Source organism: Heteronotia binoei, chromosome 1 (assembly GCF_032191835.1).
Source record: "Heteronotia binoei isolate CCM8104 ecotype False Entrance Well chromosome 1, APGP_CSIRO_Hbin_v1, whole genome shotgun sequence".
NCBI classification, from domain to species: Eukaryota; Metazoa; Chordata; class Lepidosauria; order Squamata; family Gekkonidae; genus Heteronotia; species Heteronotia binoei.
The window spans coordinates 79,416,920-79,442,328 of NC_083223.1; the positions used below are offsets into that span (position 1 = coordinate 79,416,920).

Consider the following 25,409-nt stretch of genomic DNA (forward strand, 5'->3'; position numbering starts at 1 on the left):
ACATTAATCTCAGCCTATACAAAAAAAAAGTCCTCAGACAAGCTTTGAGTATCATGAGATAGAGGAAGTAACAGGGCTCTGTAATAGAGGACAGAACAATGTAAGCTGCTTTAGCCCCCCCACCTCCCCACAGGGAGAAAATCAGGGTATAAATTAAGTCAATAAACTAACTACGGTGAGAAAATGATCAAATTCCAATGCAGGGTAGTTAAAGAGTCAGAAACATTAAAACACAACAAACTCCAACAGATCGTTACTCTTGCAACCATCAGCTGGCACAGGACAAGGTGTAGCAGTTCTGTTAGCTAGTTCAGCTGTAAGCTGTGCCTTTACTTCCTTTTCCACACCCTGCAGAGGCACTAAAGAGTCTTCGCCCAGGAAGAAGCCAAAATGAAAAGATACAGTATTTAGGCACGCAAGCAATCTTTCTGGAAGGTGAATCCTACTGTCAAAAGATCAATCTAGTATTCAAAAAGGTCTGGAGGGAGAAGCGAATCCCCCACCGTAAAATGTGCATGACTGTCTCAGACACCACATTTGCTTTCCAACGCAAAACATCAACCAGCATCAGAGAAGCAGATGGGTTAAGCTCAGCCCCCTCCGCTTACCTGCGCCACCGAGCAGTTTGGCCAGCGGACGTGGCTCCCTCTCCCGCCAGCTCTTCCGGGAGCGGCAAAGTTACTATGCGCACGCGCTCTCGGGCTCTCCTCCCTCTGCACCAATCACGGCGTGGATTGTTCCAGTAGCTCCGCCCACGAGTTTCATTCATGGTTTTGCCAGCCCGGGAATTGGTTGCATAAGCCCCTCTTCTCTCGCTTGCTTCCTTGAAGGGCAGCAGGGACAATGCAAGAAAGTACGCGGATCCCTGCAAGGAGCGCAGGATTCGCTGCGCTCCTTTGGAATCTTCCCACGGCGGCCCGCTTTTCCGAGTCCAGCCCTTTGCAGTATCATCCTGCCCAGTTATTCCAGGCTGATCCCGTTGATTTCAACGTGAGTGGAGTCCTTCTGCATAGGACTGCCCTGCCCCTCCCACGCGACAAGTAGCCTGGCTAGAGAGGTGAAGGCTCAGTGGGAAGCCCCTTCCATTCTCCGACCCAAGACAGGAATGTAAGGGGGTGGCTGCCACCCATAAGAGTTTCCTGGGCGCGTCTCTTAGCGTTGGACTGTTTAGAGCCCAATTGCTGTGGGCGTAGAGCAAGTGAGTAAATGTAGCGTGTAAAATGGTATTGCTAAAAACGCTTCCACCGGGCTTTTTATTTTATTTTTTAAGGTAAACTTTTATTTCCAGAGGAGCGCAGCAGCAAAAGCACCGTGTCCAAAGCAAACTTGCAGCTCGGTCTCTCTTAGAAGGCTGCCTCTGTTTTATTCGGATGGGCAAATGATGCTGGAAAGCAAGTTTTGCCTTCGGCTCCTGAGATTTCCATCCAGGAACAGCTTTTTCGAAGAAGATTGCAGATTTATACCCTGCCCTTCTCTCTGAATCAGTCTCAGAGCGGCTTAAAAAAAAAAAAGTAAAGGTAGTCCCCTGTGCAAGCACCAGTCATTTTCGACTTTGGGGTGACGTTGCTTTCACAATGTTTTCACCGCCGACTTTTTATGGGGTGGTTTGCCATTGCCTTCCCCAGTCATCTACACTTTCTCCTCAACAAGCTGGGTACTCATTTTACCGACCTCAGAAGGATGGAAGGCTGAGTCAACCTCCAGCCGGCTCGGCAAACTAGGCGGTTGCCTAGGGCGCCGAGAGGCGGGGTACAGCAAATTGGGCTCTCGCCCCTCCCCCTCCGGTGCCCCAGGTAAGCGCTTAGCTTGTCCCCCTCCCGCCGCCGCTAGCCACCTCCGGGCTGCCGCTAGCCCCCTCCGGGCTCTGTCCCGCGCGCCCCAGCGGTGCTCAGCTGGCCTGCCTGACACTGCTAAAAGCGGCGGCGCCCAGCTGGTTCTCTCCCTTCCCCTGCTCGTTGCCGGCTAAAATTGAGCTTTGCCAGCTTCTCAGCTCGCGCCTGCGCGGTTAAACGTGCAGGCGCGAGCTGCGAAGCCGGCAAAATTTACTTTTAGCCGGCAACAAGCAGAGGGAAGGGAGAGTGCCAGCGGGGCGTCGCCGCTTTTAGCCACGTGAAGCAGGGCGGGGGAGGGGGTGCCGGAACGTGGCGTTAGAGCCGGTTCTGGCGGGGGGGGGGGGGGGGGGCAGGCTGAACCAGCTTTTGCTGGGATTGAACTCAGGTCGTAAACAGAGGGGTCCGACTGCAGTACTGCAGCTTTACCACTCTGTATCACGGGGCTCTTCAGAGCTGCTCACAATCTCCTTTACCTTCCTCCCCCACAACAGACACCCTGTGAGGTGGGTGGGGCTGGAGAGGGCTCTCACAGCAGCTGCCCTTTCAAGGACAACCTCTGCAGAGCTACGGCTGACCCAAGGCCATTCCAGCAGGTGCAAGTGGAGGAGTGGGGAATCAAACCGGGTTCTCCCAGATAAGAGTCCAGGCACTTAACTACTACACCAAACCGGCTCTCTTAACCCAGGGAGGAGCCGGTGATTTCCCTCTTCTTGCGGGAGTTCGGTCATTCTAGCGCTTACACCTACAAATATCAGCTGCCCACAAAAAAGCTGCCGTCAGAGACGGCCTTTTAATATCGCGCATGCTCAGAGAGCTCCGTCCGCGTCACCAAGCCCCGTGGCGTTACGAGGCAGCGCTGGAGGAGTTCCGGCCGTGGCCCAAGCGGAGTGGGTGGCTGTGGGGTTGCCAGCGCTGGTATTGGCGGGCGGGGAGGAGGGCGCGCGAGAGAGAGAGAGACCATATGTGAGGTACGTGACAGCAGGGAGGGGCTGACAATGATCACACCGCTCTCGGGACCGCCACCATTAGCACCCGCACCCCGGTCCATTACCCATCACCGTGGGCCTTCAAGTGCGGTTCTTCCTGTCAGTTACAAGCATGTGGTGCCCTGGTCTAAAGAGACCGAGCAATGGCGCTGGTGCTGCTATCTGCCCTGGCTGGTTCTGTGGTATTCGGTCCCTCTGTGACAAGTTAGAAGAGCCTTGCTGGATCGGACTGGTGGTCCATTTAGTCCAGCATCCTGTCTCACACAATGGCCAAGCAGTTCCTCTGGAGGACCAACAAGGCACAGGGGCCAAAGCCTTCCCCTGAACCCGTCCTGGTTCTGGAATTCAGACGCTTTGTGCCTCTGGTTGTGGAGGTTCCCCTCAGTTACCGTGGCTAGTAGCCGCTGATATACCTGTCCTCTGTGAATCTATTTAATCCCCTTTTAAAGTTGTTTATAAAAACAAGACATGAAGATGGCACGTTAGATTGGCCAGTGGGAACATATCCATTCCCTCCACCAGTTCTAGATATTGTGCTGTATTCTTACTCAGTCAACGTAAGCAAGACAATGGATGTGTTCCCACACTAAATGCACTTTGCAACTGGATTTTTACTGCGTAAGAATAGCAAAATCCACTTGTAAACAGTCACTGTGCGAAAGTGCCCAATGAGGTGATAGAATCCTCAGATGGTCAATCTGACTGCAGCTGTATACAGGAATGTGATTGTAAAATGCTCCACTATGTAAAAAGCTTTCTGTGAATGCATCATTCTTGTACAGCCACAAGTTTCTAACCTAGTTTACTCCATGCTGTGCTGATTTTCTGCTTGTGGGATGCTGTGACTTTAAATGTAGAAGAGCATTTTAAAAACACACACAAACACTCTGCTATTTTGTTATGCTACTTCAGACCAACACAGCTGCCTACTTGGATCTACACACACACTGTGATTTGCCTCGTCTTGCTGTGCTTCAGTCCATTCTATCACCTCAAATATGAGCTGCCTGGTTAGTCTCATTCTTCTACTGGACTTACCTCATTGGGAAGTGAACTGGTGTTGTGCTGTATTCTTACCCAGTCAACATAAGCAATGGATGCGTTCTCACACTAAATAATGCACTTTGCAACTGGATTTTTACTGTGTAAGAATAGCAAATCCACTTGCAGTCACTGTGTGAAAGTGCCCGATGAGGTGATAGAAGTTGGTGGAGGGAAGTTGGTGTGACTGGAAATGATATGCTAAAATATTGATGGAACTTCTGTGTCAGAAGTGCTATTCCATTCACACATAGAAGCCATCACTGGATATTGCAGACATTAAGTCGGCAGCTTTTATCAGTGAACCAGTCCAATTCCAATAACCTTTAATGGCATAACAGTGAACCAGTCTTCATATGTATATGAAGTGTTCATAACAAAGAAAATGCAAGAGCCTTTGGTATTCAGCTACACTTTATTGCATCTTAAACTGCCCTGAGGGTCATGTTGGATTATATGGAATCACAGCAGTATTTTTCTTCTGTTGTGGGATATTGGGGCTGCATCTGTGGCTTGTTTGCTTGCTGCATTCTGTGTTTGCTTGCTTGCTGCATACCAAGTAATGTGATACTTTGCATGGGTCCAGTTTTTATTAAGGAATATGGACCTTAAACATCCAGAGCAAGGAAAATACATAAATAACAGTAGCATCAGGCATCAGTTACTTCCACATGTTTATTTTGGTGTGATTTTCCATATTCACTACAACACACTCACCTGTTTTTTAGCATATATGGCTGGAATTGATTTTATTGATGTAAGGAGACTCTTTGAACTTTGACCTGAAACCAAAATTTGCTGAGTATTACAAGTTTTCTTGTTAAAAAAACCTCAAAAATTGAGGGGGTGTTTCATTTGGCTAAAACTATTTCATTCTTTCCAGTGAGAACTTTATCCATGTATTTTATAGTTTCTTCTAGAATGAATACGCAGAGGCACAAAGGCAGTTACTGATTTTATTTCTCCTGTCTCCAGGTGTTTTGGCTTCACATCTGTAATAATGACTAGGACAGTAAAAGAAAATATTGAGCTTCAGATGTCAGAACTAGAAATGCTTTTTTCCATGTTCCCAAATAAAGGCGAAATTACCCTTCAGGATGATAACACTTTTCTTAATGTTCAGCAGTACCTGAATAATACTAGTGAAGCTCTGCCACATAAGACTGAATATATAGTTGCTGTTGCCATTGACGAATCAAAGGTAAGATAATCTGTTTTGGTTTGTATAGCTGAGGGAGTTTTCTTTTGCTTTGACAGTGTTGCCTTATTTCCTCCTGAAGAATTTTAGCAACTCTACACCTTGATCCTAAATGTTGGCGCCGAGGTGGCAATATCTGCAGGCAGAGATAATCTTAAGCCAGTATCCTAGAATGCACTCAATCAGGCCATAGTCTGGGGTTTTTTGCCCCAGATACAGATTTTTAAAATGTACTCCAAAGTACACTTTTCAGTTAGTGGCTTTCAAACTCTGGGTTGGAGTTACTTGCAGGTAGGTCAAGAGGCCAGGAAAAACAGGGTAAGCTGGAAGAAGAGTTTCTGGCAGGCTTGATGGCAAATCTGAAGTTTCACAATGTGTGAAATGGCCCTGAAATACAGCTGGTGACCTTATAATGCTATATATTTATAAATGTTAACTATAAAAACATACAAACTTATTCAGAGTTAATGAGAGATTCCTATTTTTAATATTCTAAGAATATTATGAAGTTAGTTGTAGATCTCCGAAAACTATAATAGATTTGGAATCTTATTTCAAAATGCTCAAGAACAATTGCTTCAGCAACTGCTTCCCTCCCACTTCACTTTGGAAGAATTGTATGTCTCTGGTGAACCCCACTGGGTGGGGTGCTTTCAGGAACTACCCCCAGTTCTTCTGATCTGCACTAGGGCTTGCATGTGGAATGCTCCTTAAGAGAGCTGGCTTTACTCTGCTCTAAGTGCTTTTTGGTAGTAAAGGCTTAGTAATAAAAATGTTTGTAAAGTTCTTGATTCAGCAACCAATTCTTCTGTCTGCAACTAAAGGAGATCTATAGAGACAAGACAGGGGGAAAAAAGGAAAGCTGCAGAGGAAAAGAAAAGTTGCCAGGAATTGAACTTAGAATCCTCTGTATGCTGAGAAGATGTTCTAGCACTGGTCCTCAGCTACATCCCTTTTTTGTGTTTTTGTGGACAATGAAGCAAAACTGAAATGAACTTATAGTGTCAGCTGCTGTGGTTTATGTTTTGACTTTCAGTGGTGTGCTGATGTAGGGTTCCTGGGTTCACACAGTACATCTGCCAAAAGCTATTGCCAACTGTGTGAATTGGCCTTAACCCTCTCATTAATATACACGCAAAGCTTTCAAGCAATGTATTTAGGATTGGATATTGATCATGATTCCTTTGGAGTTCAATTTCTGAATGTTTCTGAAAACTGTGTGACTAGCAAACACTGCACAGCTGCTGGAAATCTACATTTTGTGAAGGGTTTTTTTGTTTGTTTTATCTTCTGTTTCAGGAAAGAGTAAATTTGCAGGTAACCTTGCCTTATGACTATCCTCATGTAGCACCACAGCTTTTTGCAAGATCAAATGCTCTAGATAGGCAGCAACAACTGCAACTCAATAAGGATCTTGCTTCTTACATTGCTTCTTTGGAGTCTGATGAACTCTGCATATGGACAGCTGTGCAGTGGCTACAAGAAAACAGCTCACCCTATTTAGAAAACAGCAAATTGTCCTCTTCAAGAGAATCAAAAGAAAAAGTAGCTAAAACATTCTTTAATCGAATGTGGATTTACAGCCATCACATATACAGGCAAGAATTGAGGAAAAAGATCTTTGACTGCGCAAAGAAATTAAATCTGACTGGTTTCTGTTTAACTGGAAAACCTGGGATCATTTGTGTGGAAGGCGTCAAAGAGAATTGTGAAGAATTTTGGCATGTCATTAGATACCCAAACTGGAAACACATTTCCTGCAAGCATGTTGAGAGTGCAGAGACTGAAGGAAACGAAGATCACCTACGTCGTTTTCATGGTTTTGAAGATTTACAGTTTCAAGCACATGGTGATTATGGACTGAGGAATGACTATCACATGGATCTTGGTCAGTTCCTAGAATTCCTGAAGGAGCATCAAAGTGAACATATATTTCAGATCTTGTTTGGAATTGAAGGAAAATCTTCTGATAATTAATAAAGAATCTTGTGTATTTAATCCTAATGTTTGTATATTTAGTACTAATTAAAGAATTAGTGGAGCACTTGTCATGGTGCTCCCAACAAAAGAGAAGGCACTCTTTAATTAGGGCTTAAGCCACTTAAAGCTCCAATTATCAAAACTTTTGATTTTCCTTAGAAACTTATGTGTCACTTCCAATGTGTTTTGTGCCATTTTCAGCTCTGGACAATGTAATACTAAACAGGTTTACTCAGAAGTAGATCCCACTAAGTCTAATAGGACTTGTTTCCAGTTAAATATGTGACAAGATAACAGCTTGGAAGTGCAAAATTGTACATCTCAAATGATCAGAGCAAGCTAGAATCATCTATGAGAGCATCATCCTTTCTTTCCCCTATGCCTGCAAATACAGTTTCTATTATTAGTGCACTTACATTTAGGTTCCACTTCAACTGGCTAACTTGCATCTAGAACTTCAAAGACTCAGATAATGTATAACTACAAAGATCAAAGTACCTAGCTGTGATGTTTTTAAAAAGCCACAGAGCTCAGTGCTTATCAGCATACTGATGGAACACCATTGCTCTACCTTGTCCAGCTGCCTCCTTTATATGTAGAAGAGGAAGACTGGCAGAATCTTTAGTGGAATCCCCTTGGGGGAAAATGGCTGGGTGATCTTTCTTAGAAGATCAGTAATGACAGATAAACTTCCCTGAAAGATAATTGAACCATCACCACAAACCTTTCCCCACAGCAGGCAGCCTGGGGGACTAATGCATGTGTTCTAAGACATATATTCAGTTCAGATAAGTCAATAATGAGGTCAAAGAGGCTTGGAAAGTGCCCTGCATAAACTGGAAAAAATGAAAAGAGTGAAATATTGGAAGCTTTTCAGTTTACAAGAAGGATGAAGGGGATATCATTTGAGATTTATAAAATGAATGGTGGAAGATGGAGAGAATGAACGTGATAGGCAACAGACTCACAATAGACAAAGTACTTTCTCATACAATGCATGATTATCTTGCATGGGTAATAGTGAGCAACTCAGAAGATTAAATCTGTCAGCATCTATTAGCTATGATCACTAAATGCAATTACCAAGTTTGAGAGGCATGCATCTCTGAAAATCAGTTGTTGGGAGACCAACAAAACAGGATTGTGGACCTGATAGATCTTAGGTCTAATCTAGTTTAGTTTATTTGTAATTTATATCCTGCCCTTCCCACCAGGTGGCTCAGGCCTCTGCTTATGAATGATAACTCTAGGGAAGAACAACATGGTGAATTAATGTTGTCAAAGTGGAGTATACTCCATTCCCCCTAATTCTTATTTTAGTAAAATACATTTTTTCCGAATAGAAAAATTGTAGCATTTTCTATTTTAATCAGAAAATGTTGACTAATTGTGGCAAGCTGCCATTGCTCTTAAACTGAAATATGGTTGGTTATTACGGAGCATCTACAAAACTTCCCAGCCTTACTTTCTTTCTCCTTTACTTGCCTTGGATGAACACATGTACTCCTAAATGGGAGTAATTTTCTCTGTTATCCTCTACAGAGAACCCAAACTACCTTTTCTTGACTGGGAGCACTCTTCCTGACATGAGAGGGCTTCTCATCGGAGGTGTTTAGTTTTTTTACCCTGTTATTTCTACATGCCTTCCCTTACTAAAATATTCAAAGAAATAGCTGAGCCACATTTTAAGTTATCACAATGATATATTGTTTTATCACTTGGATGTAATACTGCTTCACCTGAAAATGGCAAACATGTAATACAGAACCAAAATGTCATAGAAATATTAAAGTATATGAAAAGAACAGTACTACATAATAGTGAATATAGCATAACCTTTAAAAAGAAATACCCCTAAACTGTCCCGAAATTTAATTTTTATCTATAGCATTGTAGCTTACCGAATTAACATATAGGGAAAGAACTATGACGTTAATTATCCTGCCCCTTTTAAAAGAAAAAAATACATCCAGAGTTTTGAGAAAACTGGGTTATTGTTCTAGAAGGAGATACAGTTAGCAAATCTGTGTTTCCGAGAATGTTGCAGTGCAGTTTTCTCTTAAAAGATCATGCTCCGTATTTTCTCTGCTGGTTTGGGCCAGGAGTAGGAGTCTACCAGAAAGCTTTCATAATCAGTGTTGTAAAGATGGGAGCGGATGAATGCTTCCTTGTCTTCTGGCTCAGGGTAGAAACTGGCAGTGTTGTTTCTGTAGGCTTCCTCTGCAATCTGAGAGAACACAGAAAAGCCCCCCTCCCCTTGTTAAGTTCTTCATTAACTTGGAAGATGGTGTGGCATATAATGATGAAAGGTTCAAAATTTATCATCATCCTCCATATTCAAATCCAGAAGCACCTTAGAGACTAACAAGATTTTCGGGGTATGAGCTTTTAAGAGCCAAAGTCCTCTTCATCAGATACAGGATGCTGTATCTGTCAAAGTTCTGATTCTCAAACCTTGAACCCTGAGAATCTTGTTGACCTAAAAGATGCTGCTGGACTGGAATCTAGCTGTTCTCCTGCAAACCAACATGGCTACCCACTGAACCCATAAATCAACAGAACCACTTTGAACTGATATCTACGATCTGTACACAAAAAACTTTTTTTTTAAGTAATGAATTTTCTGGAAGAGATCTTAGTATACATTTCACAATTAACTCACAACTATTTACTCAGTATGTCTCTTCCCTGCCAGAGTTTTAAAACAGTTTAGAGTTCCAATTTCTGAGTGACATAGAGCAAAGGAAGGTTTGATATCCTCCTTGCCTGAATCCAAATTTGGGAACCCCAATGACTGCTGTTTGAAAAAAAATGAAGGATATCAGAATAGCCAGTTTCCTGTCTCCCTATCCCATCTAAGTATAGCAAGTCATAGATATTAGTATAAAACAATTTGATTTTTATATGATATAAATCTTAAGGTCTGAATAAGGTTATGAAAATTGGGTTTGAATGTTAGAGTCTGTAGCTTTAGTCTTATACATTTCAACAGCTTTAAGTATCTCATTCTAGCAAGAATTATCTCAGCACACTAAATTAATAGACTGAACAAGCTCTCAGAGTAATGATTTCATGAGCCTAAATTAAATCTTCAGGGGCTTTCTGTAGCTCCTGACTCGACTTTTAAAACCATAGTAAATATTAAGCAGGAACAAAGTTATCACAAACAGTGCACTGAAGTGGGGACTGCAGTCACTTCTGTCTGTAAGATATGTGTGGCTGCACATTATTTGTCACATTTCACAGTTCCCCTTTTTTAGACTTATAAATTATAACTGTACATCTAAAAATGCAATATATGCGGTGACTGTAAACCCAATCCTAATCATTGATTCTGAACGCTCACAACTGGAAGATATTTGCAGATGTGGATCTTGTCCACCTTCCCTTCTCTCATTAGTTCCCTCTGCCCCCACAGAAGTCATGTCTGAGTTTGGGTGATCTTCCTAAACAATTAGCAATGTGGTACAAGGAGGCTTTGATGGAAATTTGTGCATTCCGCCCTCCAGGTGTCACAGCCAATACTTGATATGGGGGGGAATGTATAGTCCTAGGGTTTCCAGCCAGTGAAAGGCCACGGATCCTCTATAGGAGAGAAAGAGGAGACTGAGTTGGGGAAGTGTTAGAAAATGAGGAAAGAAGTCGTATCAGTCAGGGATAAGCCAGATATACAAAGTAAGCAGGGATTGGAAAGGGATAGGACTAGGCAGGTTAGTCTGTTATAGGGAGGCAGTTGGCTAGGGATATGTGAGAAGATCAAGGTAGAATCCTGAGACACCAGCTAAAACTTATCTTCAGGGTCTGAGTCAAAAGGTGACCAGACTGGGGAAGCGTAAGTACTAAATAAATAAGGTCCACACTTCCAGTACTTCACTTTTAGTGAGGGAAGCAGTGAAAGCATCAGAGACCCCAGGGTTTAATGACCCATTCCTATCACATAAAAAAGGTAAAGGTATCCCGCTCTGCAAGCACCAGTCATTTCTGCCTCTGGAGTGACGTTACTTTCACATTTTCACAGCAGACTTTTTACGGGGTGGTCTGCCATTGCCTTCCCCAGTCATCTACACTTTCCCCCCCAGCAAGCTGGGTACTGATTTTACTGACCTCAGAAGGATGGAAGGCTGAGTCAACCTGAACCGCTGGGATCGAACTCAGGTCGTTAGCGGAGAGTTCAGACTGCAGTGCTGCAGCTTTACTATTCTGTGCCTCAGGGCTCTACTATCACATACAAAGCCCTTTATGGCCTTGTACCCTGATATCTGTAAGACCACTTCCCCCATTATGCTCTGCCCAACAGCTTCGCTCATTAGAGCAGGGTCTTTTGCATATGCCAGTCTGCAAATGTGCAAAATCAACAACTGCCTGTATGCATGCCTTCTCCATTGGGGTCCTCAACTTTTGTAACAGACTGCCTGATGAGGGCATGAAGGTTTACTAGCCTCATAGCTTTCTGCAAACTATGCAAAACTAAACTATTCAAGAGGGCTTTTCTACATAGGCAATAGAGTTGCACAGTACAAAATTATTCAAAAAGTTACTTGGAAAAATTATTAGGGACTGTGGTCTGCTATTTTGGATAGCTTGCTGAAACTACGATCCTAATATGGAATTTTGTGTTATTTCATGCGTAATGTTAATTCTTATGGTTTGCTTGAGTTTTGTTTTTAGATTCCTGGTTGGTTCCACAACTCTAATCCTCTTTCATTGTTTATTGAATGTCCCACCTGTCGATTGTGTTTACCCACTCTGTGTAAGCTGCCTTCAGCCCTAGTGAAAAAGACGGGTAATGGAAATAAATAAATAAATAAGCTTCCCCACATAAAATCTTTCTCACCAGAATTGTGGCATTGTAATGATTCTTAAGAGAACTGTATCCAGCTTAACTGTGAAAACCATTACACTTTTATATTTTAATTGTCAACCAAAATAAGATGCTTAGTACTTCTACAGAAAAAAACAATAAACTCAGTATCATGTTGTTAATACAAGTGGTTTATGTGAATGAAAAAAGGGGGAGGAGAAGGAAAGTATAAATTATCCCCTTAAAACCTGGGGGGCCATACACAGGTCCATGGAGTAACTTCAGTAAGTTATCCAGCTTTCTTAATGTTTACATTTATTGACCATTCACCAACATACATTTATTGTATGCCACCATCTGCTAGCTAACCATTGAGGGTTGTGAAGAGTGGAGGGATTGATACAGAACCCTACCTGTCACAGGGGTATTATAGAAAGAAAAAAACCTGAAGGAAATCTGCCCTCTTATTCCTGTGTTGCTTCATGGGGCTTGCTACAATTGTTCAAGAGTGCATCCATGTGCTGGGCAACTTCAACCAATTCCCTCATCCTTAGCTATGGCCTTTCAAACGCTGTTCATAGGATTTTGGATCCAATCCTGTGTCTATTTGGAAGAAAAATCCATTGGTATCACTGGAATTTACTTCTCAATAAGAAGTGTAGTCACAGCTGCTGTGCCATAAAGTAAGTCTCAGCTTTTATTTATTTATTTTATTCAGCATATATCCCACCCTCCCAGCCATAGCAGGCTCAGGGCAGCTTACATTCCACAAAAAAGTCATATAAAAACCAGTACTGATATTTTCCAACAAAGCACAAATTTGGAAGGGGGGGAGGAACTCTCCGGTCGTTTTCGCACTCACCTTAATCAGCAGCAACAACCCTCTTCACCACGCAGGATCTGCGCGGATTTCACACTAATTGCCACGGAGCACCCAGAAGAGCCGGAAAGTCCCGGTGCTTTTGTGGCGCAAACGGAAACTGGTTTTTGGCGGTTTCCATTTGCGCTGCAAAAGCGCCGGGACTTTCCGGCTCTTCTGGGTGCTCTGCGGCAATTAGTGCGAAATCCACGCAGATCCTGCGTGGTGAAGAGGGTCATCGCTGCTGATTAAGGTGAGTGCGAAAACGACCTCCCTGTACCCTATAGCTCAGTGAGGGAAGTATCCAATTACTTTCTCCACTACCTATATGTAGTATTTGAGGAAATCTGTTTAAGTGAATCTGAAAGAGTGTACATACTAAGTCTCTCAGCTCTATACCCAGAATTGAACTTTATTTGACTTGTAAGGTGCCACTGGACTCAAACCTCATTCCCACATCTGTTTGTTCTCTTATATTTGTATGTTAACTTACTGCCATTCACAATCTTTCTTGCATCCAATCTCAGTTATAACTACCCAGCATCTAGATTCTGACAGCAACCCCCATCCCACCCCCTATACGTACTGTTTGGGGAAACTATTTCAGTGTATCTGACAAAGTGTGCTTGCACACAAAAGCTTATACCGTGAATAAAACTTTGTTGGTCTTAAAGGTGTCACTGAACTCAAAACTTTGTTCAGCTGCTTCAAACCAACACGGCTACCCCACCTGAATCAAGATAAAGCATGATTTACGGTTAATTGCCACCAAAATTATTTGGGAAAGCCAACAAAACCAAACAATGCATTTCCCCTTTTGCTTTTACAGCACAAAAAAGGCAATCCTATCATTCAGCTGCCATTTGTCAGCATTTATGATGAAACTGTCCATGGCCTTATCCCACAAATAAGAATTTTCCTCTTTCCTATCCTGTTACTTTCAAAATAAATTAGAATTGTTACTATTACTTATGGAGAAGAAAATTCTCTTTTTTTCTCATTATAACCACAGATATGCTAGATTAGCAAAATAAATAAATTTATAATGCTGGATTAGCAATATAAATAGCAAGAAGAAATTTCTTGACTTTCTCCTGCTCTAACTCTGGCAGGATCTGAAAGAGCACAGCTTTGAAGAAGGAGAACCTTTTCTGACTTGAGGTGGCTCCTCAGACTGCTGTCGGCAGAGGGAGTGGAGGGCATATGAGGTGACACCTCCGTGCAGAGTGATTTAGGAAAAGTGACTTCTAAGGCAGATCTTGATCCAGCTGCGCTTCCTCCTCCCCTTCTGGCAAAGCCCAACCTTGGCTGGCTTTGCTGTCCCCTCAAATGGGAAAAAGATCTGATCTCTGGCCTTCTTCTGTGGCCCAGAGAGAGACACAGAAGGGGAGATGTTCAGCATTGCCCTGAAGCCTGGAGCTGAACAGCCATCTGGGAGGGTCCCAGCCCCACTATGCCTGGCAGAGAGAGGAGGAGGAGGACTAAAAGGGAGGGAGAGCAGGTCGTTCCAGCCACTCTGCCTCTTCTGTCATTCATCAGTGTGCTAACTCCACTTTTCCCCTTGTTGTTTTACATTCTAAATTTTTTTTACAAGCAGTGTGAGTCAAGCATTAGGAGATTAACGCTAGTCTCATGCTATTTGTTAAAAATGTTAAATGTAAAACAAGGGAGGAACGGTGGCTCAGTGGTAGAGCATCTGCTTGGGAAGCAGAAGGTCCCAGGTTCAATCCCTGGCATCTCCAAAAAAGGGTCCAGGCAAATAGGTGTGAAAATCCTCAGCTTGAGACCCTGGAGAGCCGCTGCCCGTCTGAGAAGACAATACTGACTTTGATGGACCAGGGGTCTGATTCAGTATAAGGCAGCTTCATATGTTCATAATGTGGGACAAAGAAGGTTAAAACACTTGGGGCTCTTTAACTTGGAGAAACATTGACTGAGGGGTGACATGATAGAGGTTTACAAGATTATGCATGGGGTAGAGAAGGTAGAAAAAGAAGTACTTTTCTCCATGTCTCACAATACAAGAACTCATGGACACTCAATGAAATTGCTGAGCAGTTGGGTTAGAATGGATAAAAGGAAGTATTTCTTCACCCAAAGGGTGATTAACACATGGAATTCACTGCTACAGGAGGTGGTAGTGGCTAGGAGCATAGACAGCTTCGAGACGGGAATGGATAAACATATGGAGCAGAGCCACAGCGTATTGTTGGAACTCTCTGTCTGGGGCAGTGATGTTCTGTATTCTTGGTGCTTGGGCAACAGTGGGAGGGCTTCTAGTGTCCTGGTCCCACTGATGGACCTCCTGATGGCACCTGGGTTGTTGGGTTTTTTGCCACTGTGTGACAGAGAGTGTTGGACTGGATGGGCCATTGGCCATTGGCCTGTTCAAACATGGCTTCTCTTATGTTTTCTTATGTTCTTCTCCTATGTTCTCTTATGAACATCTGAGGGCATCTTTGCTCAGAAAGCAAAGCAAGGGGAAAAAATGGCACAAAACCACTCTCAGAAACCTCAGGAAAACAGCGACCGGAAAGTGAACAGAGCACTGAAGGCAGAAATCAATGCAGAATGGAAAACAAAACCCTCCAGAAATGCAGGTTGAAAGCAAAGGAAAATGCAAAACAACAAAGAAAACCCAATGGAATGGATGGTGGACACCCGTGCATAGTAGGCCATTGTCTAACAGAGTAGCAGCAGCTCTCTGGGAACCTAGGTAGAAGTCTTTGTCATCACCTGCTGCCTGATTCTTTTAACCGGAGAGGCTGGGGATTGAAGTTGGGGTCTTCTGTATAAAAAGTCAATGCTCTACCACTGAGCCATGGCTCCTCCACCAAATACTCCTAGCATTACAGCTTTTCATACATTCAAAGCATATTTAACAAACATGCAAACAGGAGGAGCAAGATTACAGTGGCAAGTACCTCCCCAACTATCTGCATAGTTTTCTAGCCATGGTATTGGAAAGAACCCTGTGTTCCTGTTTCTACAGAGAGAGCTCTTCATGTTATGACTCTGTAGAGAACTTACTTTCCACAGAGGCTTGAGGACAGAATTACGGTAGTTACCACAACTCCCCTTTAAGTCCATTCACTGTACTTGTTTTGAGCGTGTGAAAATGATTCCTGATTTTCCTGAAAGTTTGGTTTCTGGGCCCCATTTCCTTTCATCTTCCAAGAGCCTGTCAGTTCTCACGCAGAACATAAGTAAAGATAAATGTCAGAATTGACAGGCGCATTAGAAGAAATGGGGTTCAAACAGGTAACTGTTTGCTCTTTATAGCTCTTTCCAGTGTTATAAAACGTATTGGTTCTGTCTTTATCTGAAACTTTAGTTAAATTTGGCTTGGGAAAAGACCCTTTTTAAAAGGAAAGATCCATTCGCCGGTTTAAAATACGATTAAAAACAGACACATCAAACTAATGATATGAAAACTGCCAGTAGGTGGCACAGTACAACAGATAAACTACTTAGTCTTGTGTGAAGTCACTTCACAGCATGTTCTGCTTGCATTATGTATTTTAAAAGGTAAAGGTAGTCCCCTGTGCAAGCACAAGTCGTTTCCAACTCTGGGGTGACATTGCTTTCACAACGTTTTCACAGCAGACTTTTTTACAGGGTGGTTTGTCAATGTCTAGGAGCCCCATGGCGCAGAGTGTTAAAGCTGCAGTACTGCAATCCTAAACTCTGCTCACGACCTGAGTCAACCTTGAGCCGGCTACCTGAACCCAGCTTCCACCAGGATCAAACCTAGTTCATGAGAAGAGCTTAGGACTGCAGTACTGCAGCTTTACCACTCTGCACCATGGGGCTCTATATGTATTTAGATGTATACAAAATTAGAGAAGGAATCAAAATCCAGAAGGTTGGCTACAAAAACGACATCAGCATGTAACAGCAAAACAGACTAAGCCTAGTCTTAATCAGGAGCTGAACAATGAACTTACTTTTACAGCAATTTTCAGAGATACGTTTTGAATCACAGATAAAGGTGGATACAAACGGCCTTCTTCTAAATTCTGCTTTGAAACCTGCTGAGCTATAACCTAGGAACAAAACATATGATGTTTATTTTGATGCTTTCATGTTATAGAAAACTATATTTTAAATATCACATGCAGATTAAGAATGGATTTGTGTGACCATTGTTCCATGACAAGTTGGACAGTAGTTCTCAGCCCACATAAATGAACCACTACATTTTTCAAGTTCTACAATGATGGTACCAGGACACAGGGGAATCCAAGCAGAAACTGTGAGTTGCATCTCAAGACCTCTTCAGCAAACAGACCACCACCACTTAGGATTGCCAGGTCCAACTTAGAAAATATCTGGGGACTTTGGGCGTGGAGACGGGAGACTTTCCCATTCCCTAAAATAAATAAAAATACAGCAGTGCAGTTCCCCTGAATACACTCCTCCTTTCCTCACCCCCAGCAGCTGCAGTTCCATTAAACAAAAGTGAACACACCCACCCACACAAAGCAGCCAAAATAAACACAGTTAGCATGCACACACTTTTGTGATCTCACTGGGGCAATTTACTCCGCTGTATTTCAACCAACTTCTTCAAACTAACAGGAAAACAAAAAGAGCATCCCTAGGGTGACTCTGCTTCTCTTCCTTTCTCACATGCTTCACAAACTCACTGAGAAGACCCATGTGGCTCTGCCAACTCACCCCACCCATTCACCTTTCCTCTTGCTCAGATGTAAAGGCATGCACACACAGTCCAAAACTCGGGCAGTTTTTAAGCCTGGACAGATTTAAAGGCACATGGTGGCTGTTGGGGCAGGGCTTTCCCCTGCCAAGCAAGGAGGACCCTGCAAAACCAGAGAATCCCCTGCTTGGACCTGGGGTCTGGCAAGCCTACCACCACTTCTTGCACCATAGAGTGGGACCAGTTTCTGTTGATTCACTATTTCCAATTCAGATGCCAAGTCATGGCTCACACTTTTCCAGAACAATCTCTGACCTCTTTGAAGACACTTTTTTTTTTTGGGGGGGAGGGATTCTCTAGTTGATGTGGCATATGAAGTGGTAGATGGAACAAAGAACTAGAGGCATCAAAAGAGGAATTTCAAGAAGCCAATCTAAATCCAAGGGAACGCCTAAAGTAGCTCATAGACTTAAAGGCCCCACCTTGATCCAGAGTTTCATGATGGCTTCCATCAAGAACAATCTAAAAAGTCAAAACAATTCCTGAGCCAGGCGATATCAGGTTACCAAAGGTTTATGAAGTGAGTACAAAGATATATATATGCCATCTCAGAATGCATTTATTTTCCTGTTCAAAATGCTTGAGATTCCAGTAACCATGCTGCACAATGGTGACAGATGTGGAAACTTACAGGAATTCTATAAAGGCCTCAAAGTCTGAGGTTCACTATCAGAATAGCAATAGTTAAATAATGAGAATTGGGCAAAATCATTGACATTGTTAATAGAGATCAGCCTGACCATCACCTTTAATGCACTAAGATCAGCCTATTTAAAAGCAGCTGGAACAGATCAGAGGAAGGTTTTTTTTAAACTGCTTCGTTTCATGCATTGGGCTAGCATTAGCCCAATGAAATTCTTGAATTTTCCCTCCCCTTTCATTAGCAGTTCCTCTATGATATATCAAAAAAGATGCTTTTAAAGCGCCAATCAGCTTCTCAAGCAATCCAGCAAGCAAGCACCAGCGTTTAAGGAACCAAAATATCAAGCTTTGCTTTTCTGTTTATTGGGTCTTCAAGTCCTAGCCAAAGTTTCCAAGTGTTCAGCACCAAAAGCAAGACCCATAGAAGATGGATACAAACAGAAAATAAACCCTTTTTCTTGGTATGTTTTTAAAAAGTAGATGTGCCATGTTAAACGCTGACCATGCTATAAAAATGTGTTCGTTTGCCATGCCATTGTTTTACTAATGAGGATAAACTGTCTACTAGCATGTGATGGACACCGTCCAAGAATGAGCACCTTGCCCATTTGACTGTATACTTTTATGTGGTGAAAAGTTAATAGGATTATCTCTGGAATGACTTAACCATAGCATGTACACTTACACAAGTAATTCATTAGCTCATAATTCTCTGACAATTTAGTTCTGCTTGGGAAGGCTTAAAAGAACGCTGTTTGTCATCAGAATGAAACCACCTACAACTTACAGTGCCCCTTGATTTATCATCCCAAAAATCAAAGGTGAACTTTGCTTTATTTGGCATGAAACCAGGAACACCTGATTGCAGAATGGGTTGTTCTTACAATTACTAAACTTGCTTTAACAGGAGAGGTGACATAGAGATTCCCTTAGGTGCAAAAGCATCCCATTCTCTGATGCTGTAACATTTCTACTCCCCTGTGCACACAGGTTCACACAGCTCCTGTTGTCACTTCACTACTTCCCTAAATCCTATTTAATAAACAGCTGTTTGGGATGGAGAAGATCTCTTGTTTCTAGATAAGGGAAACCATATATCCAAGCTGCATACATAATTTTTCATAGGTTGAATGCAAAGTCTTCTTTTGCAAACAGAAAAGCATGAATGCTTGTCCAAGAGTTTCCACAGTTTGTGCTGGTCCCGCGTTGTGTCCCACCAAATGCTTCCAGAGTCATGTTTCAAGAAGCACAGTGGGGTTCACAGGTGGGAAAGATTTTGTGTCCAACATTTATCATTATGTCCCAAATCATGAATTTCTGATTCTATAGTCTTACAAGATAAGTACATCATCTTGTCCAGCATATTCTGCCAGATATTCCTTCAAAAAGAAAGACTTGCTGGACCATGCCAAAATCCTACTAATCTAGCCACATGCTTTGGGAAACTCACAGGCAGAGTATAATCCTGTCCTGTTCACTTCCCAGCAATCAAAGGTATATAATCTCTAAACGGGTCATTTTGTAGAAAAAGAAGTGCCGGAGCTCATTAGCATAACTCATTTGCATATGCCAGACACCCCTGACATCACCGGTACTAAATTATATCAGCTCAAATTTGTCATAATAAAACATTACTCCCATCATACTTTTTAAATCACTTTCTCCCATGATGATTTCCATCTGTCTACTTCATATGTTTGATTATTTTCCCATTTTTTGTGGGGGGAAATATTAGAAAGTTTGCCAAATCATAGAGTTCAGCAAAATTCTCAATGGGGGGTTGAATGAACAATGGAGCCCAGAAGCATTTGGGGAGGGAGAAAGAAACAGCACAATAAAATTTAGAGGTCCTGGAGCTCTGCTGCTGTGAGCTCCTGCCCAAAATGAGGCTTGTCTCTAAATATGGAAGCTCCATTTGACTTTTAATGACTAATGTTTACTGATAAACCTATCTTTAATCCATCAGAGCTGGAATAATTAATGTCAGAAGTTCAATGCAAATTTTCCCCCTCAAGTTCTTGTCATGTGGCTACACACTTGGCAAATAACTTAAACGAGCCTGAGGCAAGCAAAAAATCACGGGGAAGAGGGGATTTGGAAAAGCTGTTCAAACCTGCCCCCTCAACAATTCCATAAATCTCAGAGGCTTGAAGAGCAGAAGAGGCAGCAATTTCAAAGTAGCACGCTATCCCATAAACTACCAGGCTTCTCTAAATTCTCACAGACTTGAAAGGACTAATTCTACTCCTTCCATTCTTCCCTCTCCCTTTAACTGACAGATGCTCTCAACAGTCCATCTTTCTGGAGTATTTTTAATACTCAGAACCCCTCCCTGCCCAGATAATCTGCAAAATCACATTTTTCTACATACCTGCACAGTCCCAAATATGTAGAAAGCTCTACTTTATCTGTGGGAGGTCTAGTATTGTTGCTTTATTTATTTACTTCATTAATAACATGTCTTCTTCCCAGTAGGGACCTAAAGCAGCGAATAACATTATACTCTCCTGTACTTTTATCTCACAAAAAATCTGTGAGGTGGGTTAGGATGAGGATGTGTGACTGGCACAAGGTCACCCAGCAAGCTTCCACACCAAAATGACAATGCAAACCTGGGTCTCCCAGATCTTGGTCCAACACTCTAACTGCTACAACCATGCTGGCTTTCTTTACTGTACTTTTATGTTGCTGCTAAAATCCCCCTAGAAAGGAAACCAATTTTGCTGACTTGTCAAGATTGCCATCTGAGAAGCTTCACAGTCCAGTGTATGCGCTACTATTCATTTCAGAAGTTTTCAGAACATTTTATGAGCTACATATAAATCACCAAACCCAACTGACCAGTTCTAGAATTTTTTTAAAAGCATCTGATTTAAAATAGACATAGCAGTTTAGGACAGTGAATGAAGAATTCCATAGCCAACTTAAATTACAGGGGAAGAATTTAGCAAGGAGGATAAAATTAACCAAGTTCCTGTGAAATACATTTGCTGCCAGTTTTGGATGGCTAAGGGCATGTTGGCAGGTTGGGATGGTTCCCTCAGGAAGGACACATTGCTGGCAAACTGTAAACACCCAATTTAGTAAAACTGTTGGTGGAATTTCTGACAAGTAAATGACAGTGGTATTTAAAAAAAAAGCAACAGCAAATTACTTGTAGAAATAATTGCTATTTGTGATTCTTGACATGAAATTTTGTATGCTTCATGATTTCAAATTTTGAAATATCAGGGTGAGAGCACAGAGACCACCATAGCACTCTCAAGATCACCAGGTGGGCAGACCAGCTGAATCAGGAGGCTCTAATAGTACTGCTGAGCATACATCACATAGTTTTGTATGTACCTCCTGTAGTAGGTGATACATCAGAATACTATTCACTTTCTGTGGTTTTCTTTAAAAAAGCAAATCAGTACCCAGTTCTGAAGAGCCTCCTTTTAAAAAAGGTCAACATATTTTTCTGTGTTGGCCTCTTAGAAAGTAACTGCACTTATTAAAAGCCTAGACTTTCATTATCAGCGATGAATGAAATTACTAAGATTACATTTTTGAGGGGACTTCTCAGGCTATTTACAAACATTGTCACCACCAGCCTTTCTCCCATGACCTTCTGGTAGGGATGAGCACAAACCAGCTCATGAAAGTTCATGATTAATTTTGGCTGGTTCGTGGTTAGCAAACTTAAGTTTACAGCAGTTCAACTGGTATGATCTTTCTTTTCAAGCTGTTCATGGAGATTCATGCAGAGTTGTGAATGGATACATTTCCAGACAGACTATCTCCATTCAGTCAAAATATTTCCCAAACTACAAAGCAACCGGGGGGGGGGGGCAGAATTTTCCAGCCTTGGAAACTCTTCCCTGTGTGATTGATATGTGTACCTTGCACTTTTGAACCTGCACGTGACGTTTTCCCCCAAAGTACTTTCCTGGGTGCATCTTCCTTGAGGGCCATAACATGGACTCCCTAAATCCAACCTGCATATAATTTGGAGAGCATCTAGAGGAACATTCAGGGAGGCCTCCTACAACATTCAGGGAGGCCTCCTGCAACTTTAGCTTGCATGGGATCCATTCTATACACTCCTGAACCTATACCTGTCATTTCCCAGAAAGCACTTTCCTGGGGGCACCTTCTTTGGTGGGGCCATAATTTGGACCCCATAAATCCAATCATCATTAAACTTGGAGCGCATGTAGAGGAGACTCAGCCAGAGATCCTCTGTGAGGTTGATGTTTCTAGCACACTGGGGTATGTGGGGGGGGGGGGTGTTCTGTCAATTCACAAACCAAAACAGTTTGTTTGGCATTTAGAAGTTTATGACAGTTTATGGTTTGCAAATCTGACACTCCACAAACTGAACCACATTTTCCTGGTTTGTGCCCATCCCTATTCTTGGGCAGTACTCTCTTCCAAAACAGCTCTCTATAATGCATACAATTATGCATTGGCTAACACCAATTCTACGTCATAAGTAATGGCAGGATATGTGGTAAACCAAAATCTAATATTAACAATAGGTTAATCTTTCATCCTTCTGATGGGAAGAGAACCTGCTGAAGCAGTGGATTAAATCAATAAGATTTCTTTTTATGCTGTTTGAATGCTCCAACTGTTTCAATAGATCTTTCCACTGTTCTAGCACTCAAAAGGGCTCCAACTCATACTGGGACTATGTGTGTGGGGTAGTAATCATTCCACCATACATAATTTTATGACTTGGATCTCGGGCAGAATTTCCAAGATAGTTAAGTACTTTCTCCACAAAATAATATACCTGGCACTTGGGTTTATTACAGTACATTTGTTACAATACCTTCGTACTGGTGCTTTACATAATGACCACACAGTTAAGAACATAAGAGAAGCCATGTTGGATCAGGCCAATGGCCCATCCAGTCCAACACTCTGTGTCACACAGTGGCCAAAAAAAAAGGAGGTTCACAAGTGGGACTAGAAGCCCTTTCACTTTGCCCCCCCCCACAAGCACCAAGAACACAGAGCATCACTGCCCCAGATAGTTCCAATAATATGCTGTGGCTAATAGCCACTGATGGACCTCTGCTCCATATTTTTATCCAAACCCCTCTTAAAGCTGGCTATGCTTGTAGCCGGCACCACATCCTGTGGCAGTGTATTCCACGTTAATCACCCTTTGGGTGAAAAAGTACTTCCTTTTATCCGTTCTAACCCAACTGCTCAGCAATTTCATCGAATGCCCACAAGTTCTTGTATTGTGAGAAAGGGAGAAAAGTACTTCTTTCTCTACTTTCTCCAGCCCATGCATAATCTTGTAAACCTCTATCATGTCACCCTGCAGTCGACGTTTCTCCAAGCTAAAGAGTCCCAAGCGTTTCAACCTTTCTTCATAGGGAAAGTGTTCCAGCCCTTTAATCATTCTAGTTGCCCTTTTTTGGACTTTTTCCAATGCTATACTATCCTTTTTGAGGTGCGGTGACCAGAATTGTACACAGTACTCCAAATGAGACCGCACCATTGATTTATACAGGGGCATTATGATACTGGCTGATTTGTTTTCAATTCCCTTCCTAATAATTCCCAGCATGGTGTTGGCCTTTTTTATTGCAATTGCACACTGTCTTGACATTTTCAGTGAGTTATCTACAACGACCCCAAGATCTCTCTCTTAAGAACATAAGAGAAGCCATGTTGGATCAGGCCAATGGCCCATCCACTCCAACACTCTGTGTCACACGGTGGCCAATACACACACACACACTGTAGCTAATAGCCACTGATGGACCTCTGCTCCATATTTTTATCTAACCCCCTCTTGAAGCTGGCTATGCTTGTAGCTGCCACCACCTCCTGTGGCAGTAAATTCCACCTGTTAATCACCCTTTGGGTGAAGAAGTACTTCCTTCTATCTGTTTTAACCTGACTGCTCAGCAATTTCATTGAATACCCACGAGCTCTTGTATTGTGAGAAAGGGAGAAAAGTACTTCTTGGTCAGTCTCTGCCAGTTCACACCCCATCAACTTGTATTTGTAGCTGAGATTTTTGGCCCCAATGTGCATTACTTTGCACTTGTCCACAGTGAACCTCATCTGCCACGCTGACGCCCACTCAACCTCAGCTGACGGTTCCATAGTGGTTGAATGCTGAATTAGCTATTCTGATGGAAAGAGCTTGGCTTTGATAAATTGCATAGCATTTTCCTAGGTTGGTTTTTAAATGTAAGTTTGAAAGAACAGAGTCATACACTTATCACAGGAATGGAAGCTAATGCTGTACTATAACCAAGATGTATGATTTTGGGATAACTGCAAGACTGATTGAGCCATCTCTGTATAACGGGTCAGTGAACAATTGCTTTCAGTGGAGCAAAGGAATCTGTATGTTTATTGTATGTCATGCCTGCTGACCATAGGTTATACTCATTTCAGTATACAAAGAACAACTAGTACCTCTGCAGTAGTGAGGAAAATTTCGTCACTTATATGCCTCACTCCACATGATACAACTCCAAGGGCAACTCCTGGGAACACATAGACATTGTTACCCTGTCCAGGAAAAAATGTGCGTCCATCTGGAAGAGTGACAGGTTTAAAAGGGCTTCCACTTGCAAAAATGGCACGACCCTGAAACAGAAGGGAAAAAGCCTTGAAAATGCTATTAACAGAAAGAAGACCTGGAGAACTAGATCATGCAAATTAAATTTATGAAACACATCCTTGAGAGAGAATTTGACATCAAATTACTGGAAGAGACACCCAGTCATGTGTCAAATATTGCAATATTCAAATCATGTGCTGTGAAATAAGCATTATCAAGTAGAATTCAAAATACTCTCAGAAGGAAACCATGAGCATAGAGCCTGCTAGTTGGTATCCTATTATGTATTTCAATAAAAAAGAACTATGAGAGAGTTTCCTGTAAGTTCTGCCCCCCCCCCCTTTTTTTAACCTTGGGAAAGACTGAAATTATATCTTCAATGAGAACCAGCTTCAGTTATGAAAATACAAATAAGCCCACAAAATGGAAGAAGCATTCGATTAGCTTTATTCACAGAAAAGAATTCCTCTTCAGCTAGGGACTGTTAGTAGGGTTTACAAAGGTAGCATCTAAAATGTCTAGTGCTATTTATGCCTAATTTGCACCTGCTGGCACCAAAGCTGGAATGAAAAAAATAAGTCTCAATAGTCTTGCTTCAGTAAGCTGATTTTTGCTGATCTGTTAATTAAATAATTGGTCCTGGGTGTTTGGAAGTGCCTGTGCTGAAGCAAAAGCCCATATGGTTTGCTAGCTATTTTTACTGTAATAGAAAGGAGCCTTGTTTGATGTACAGAAGTGCAAATATGCGTATTTATAATACATAAACCCTCCAG

The 25,409-nt window shown here is 42.3% G+C and overlaps 2 protein-coding genes across 3 annotated transcripts in view; one reads left to right on the forward strand and one right to left on the reverse strand.

The window, feature by feature from the left end:
- The first annotated feature begins 764 nt into the window (after nt 1-764).
- Nucleotides 765-7,055, forward strand: RWDD2A (RWD domain containing 2A). 2 transcript variants are annotated; one of them, XM_060236566.1, is made up of 3 exons: nt 765-1,198; nt 4,835-5,060; nt 6,357-7,055. In XM_060236566.1, exons 2-3 carry the CDS (start codon nt 4,860-4,862, stop codon nt 7,032-7,034), a joined length of 879 nt encoding a protein of 292 aa, XP_060092549.1. In that variant the 5' UTR covers nt 765-1,198; nt 4,835-4,859; the 3' UTR covers nt 7,035-7,055. The 2 variants fall into 2 exon arrangements, with proteins under 2 accessions (XP_060092549.1, XP_060092542.1); XM_060236559.1 differs by lacking the exon at nt 765-1,198 and adding an exon at nt 2,614-2,800.
- Nucleotides 7,056-8,720: 1,665 nt separating this feature from the next.
- ME1 (malic enzyme 1) overlaps nt 8,721-25,409 on the reverse strand; it is a 213,567-nt gene continuing 196,878 nt past the window's right edge. Inside the window, exons 12-14 of the mRNA XM_060236575.1 lie at nt 24,489-24,662; nt 16,645-16,743; nt 8,721-9,264 (exon numbers count right to left, since the gene is read on the reverse strand). Coding sequence (XP_060092558.1) covers nt 9,097-9,264; nt 16,645-16,743; nt 24,489-24,662 — 441 coding nt within the window. The 3' untranslated portion in view covers nt 8,721-9,096. The remainder of the gene's footprint in view (nt 9,265-16,644; nt 16,744-24,488; nt 24,663-25,409) is intronic.

Bases quoted from the DNA above. Each gene is read 5' to 3' on its own strand.
- RWDD2A (XM_060236566.1), top strand. From the start codon at position 4,860: ATGACTAGGACAGTAAAAGAAAATATTGAGCTTCAGATGTCAGAACTA. The intron at 5,061-6,356 runs GTAAGATAATCT...CTTCTGTTTCAG, and splicing joins TTGCCATTGACGAATCAAAG to GAAAGAGTAAATTTGCAGGT.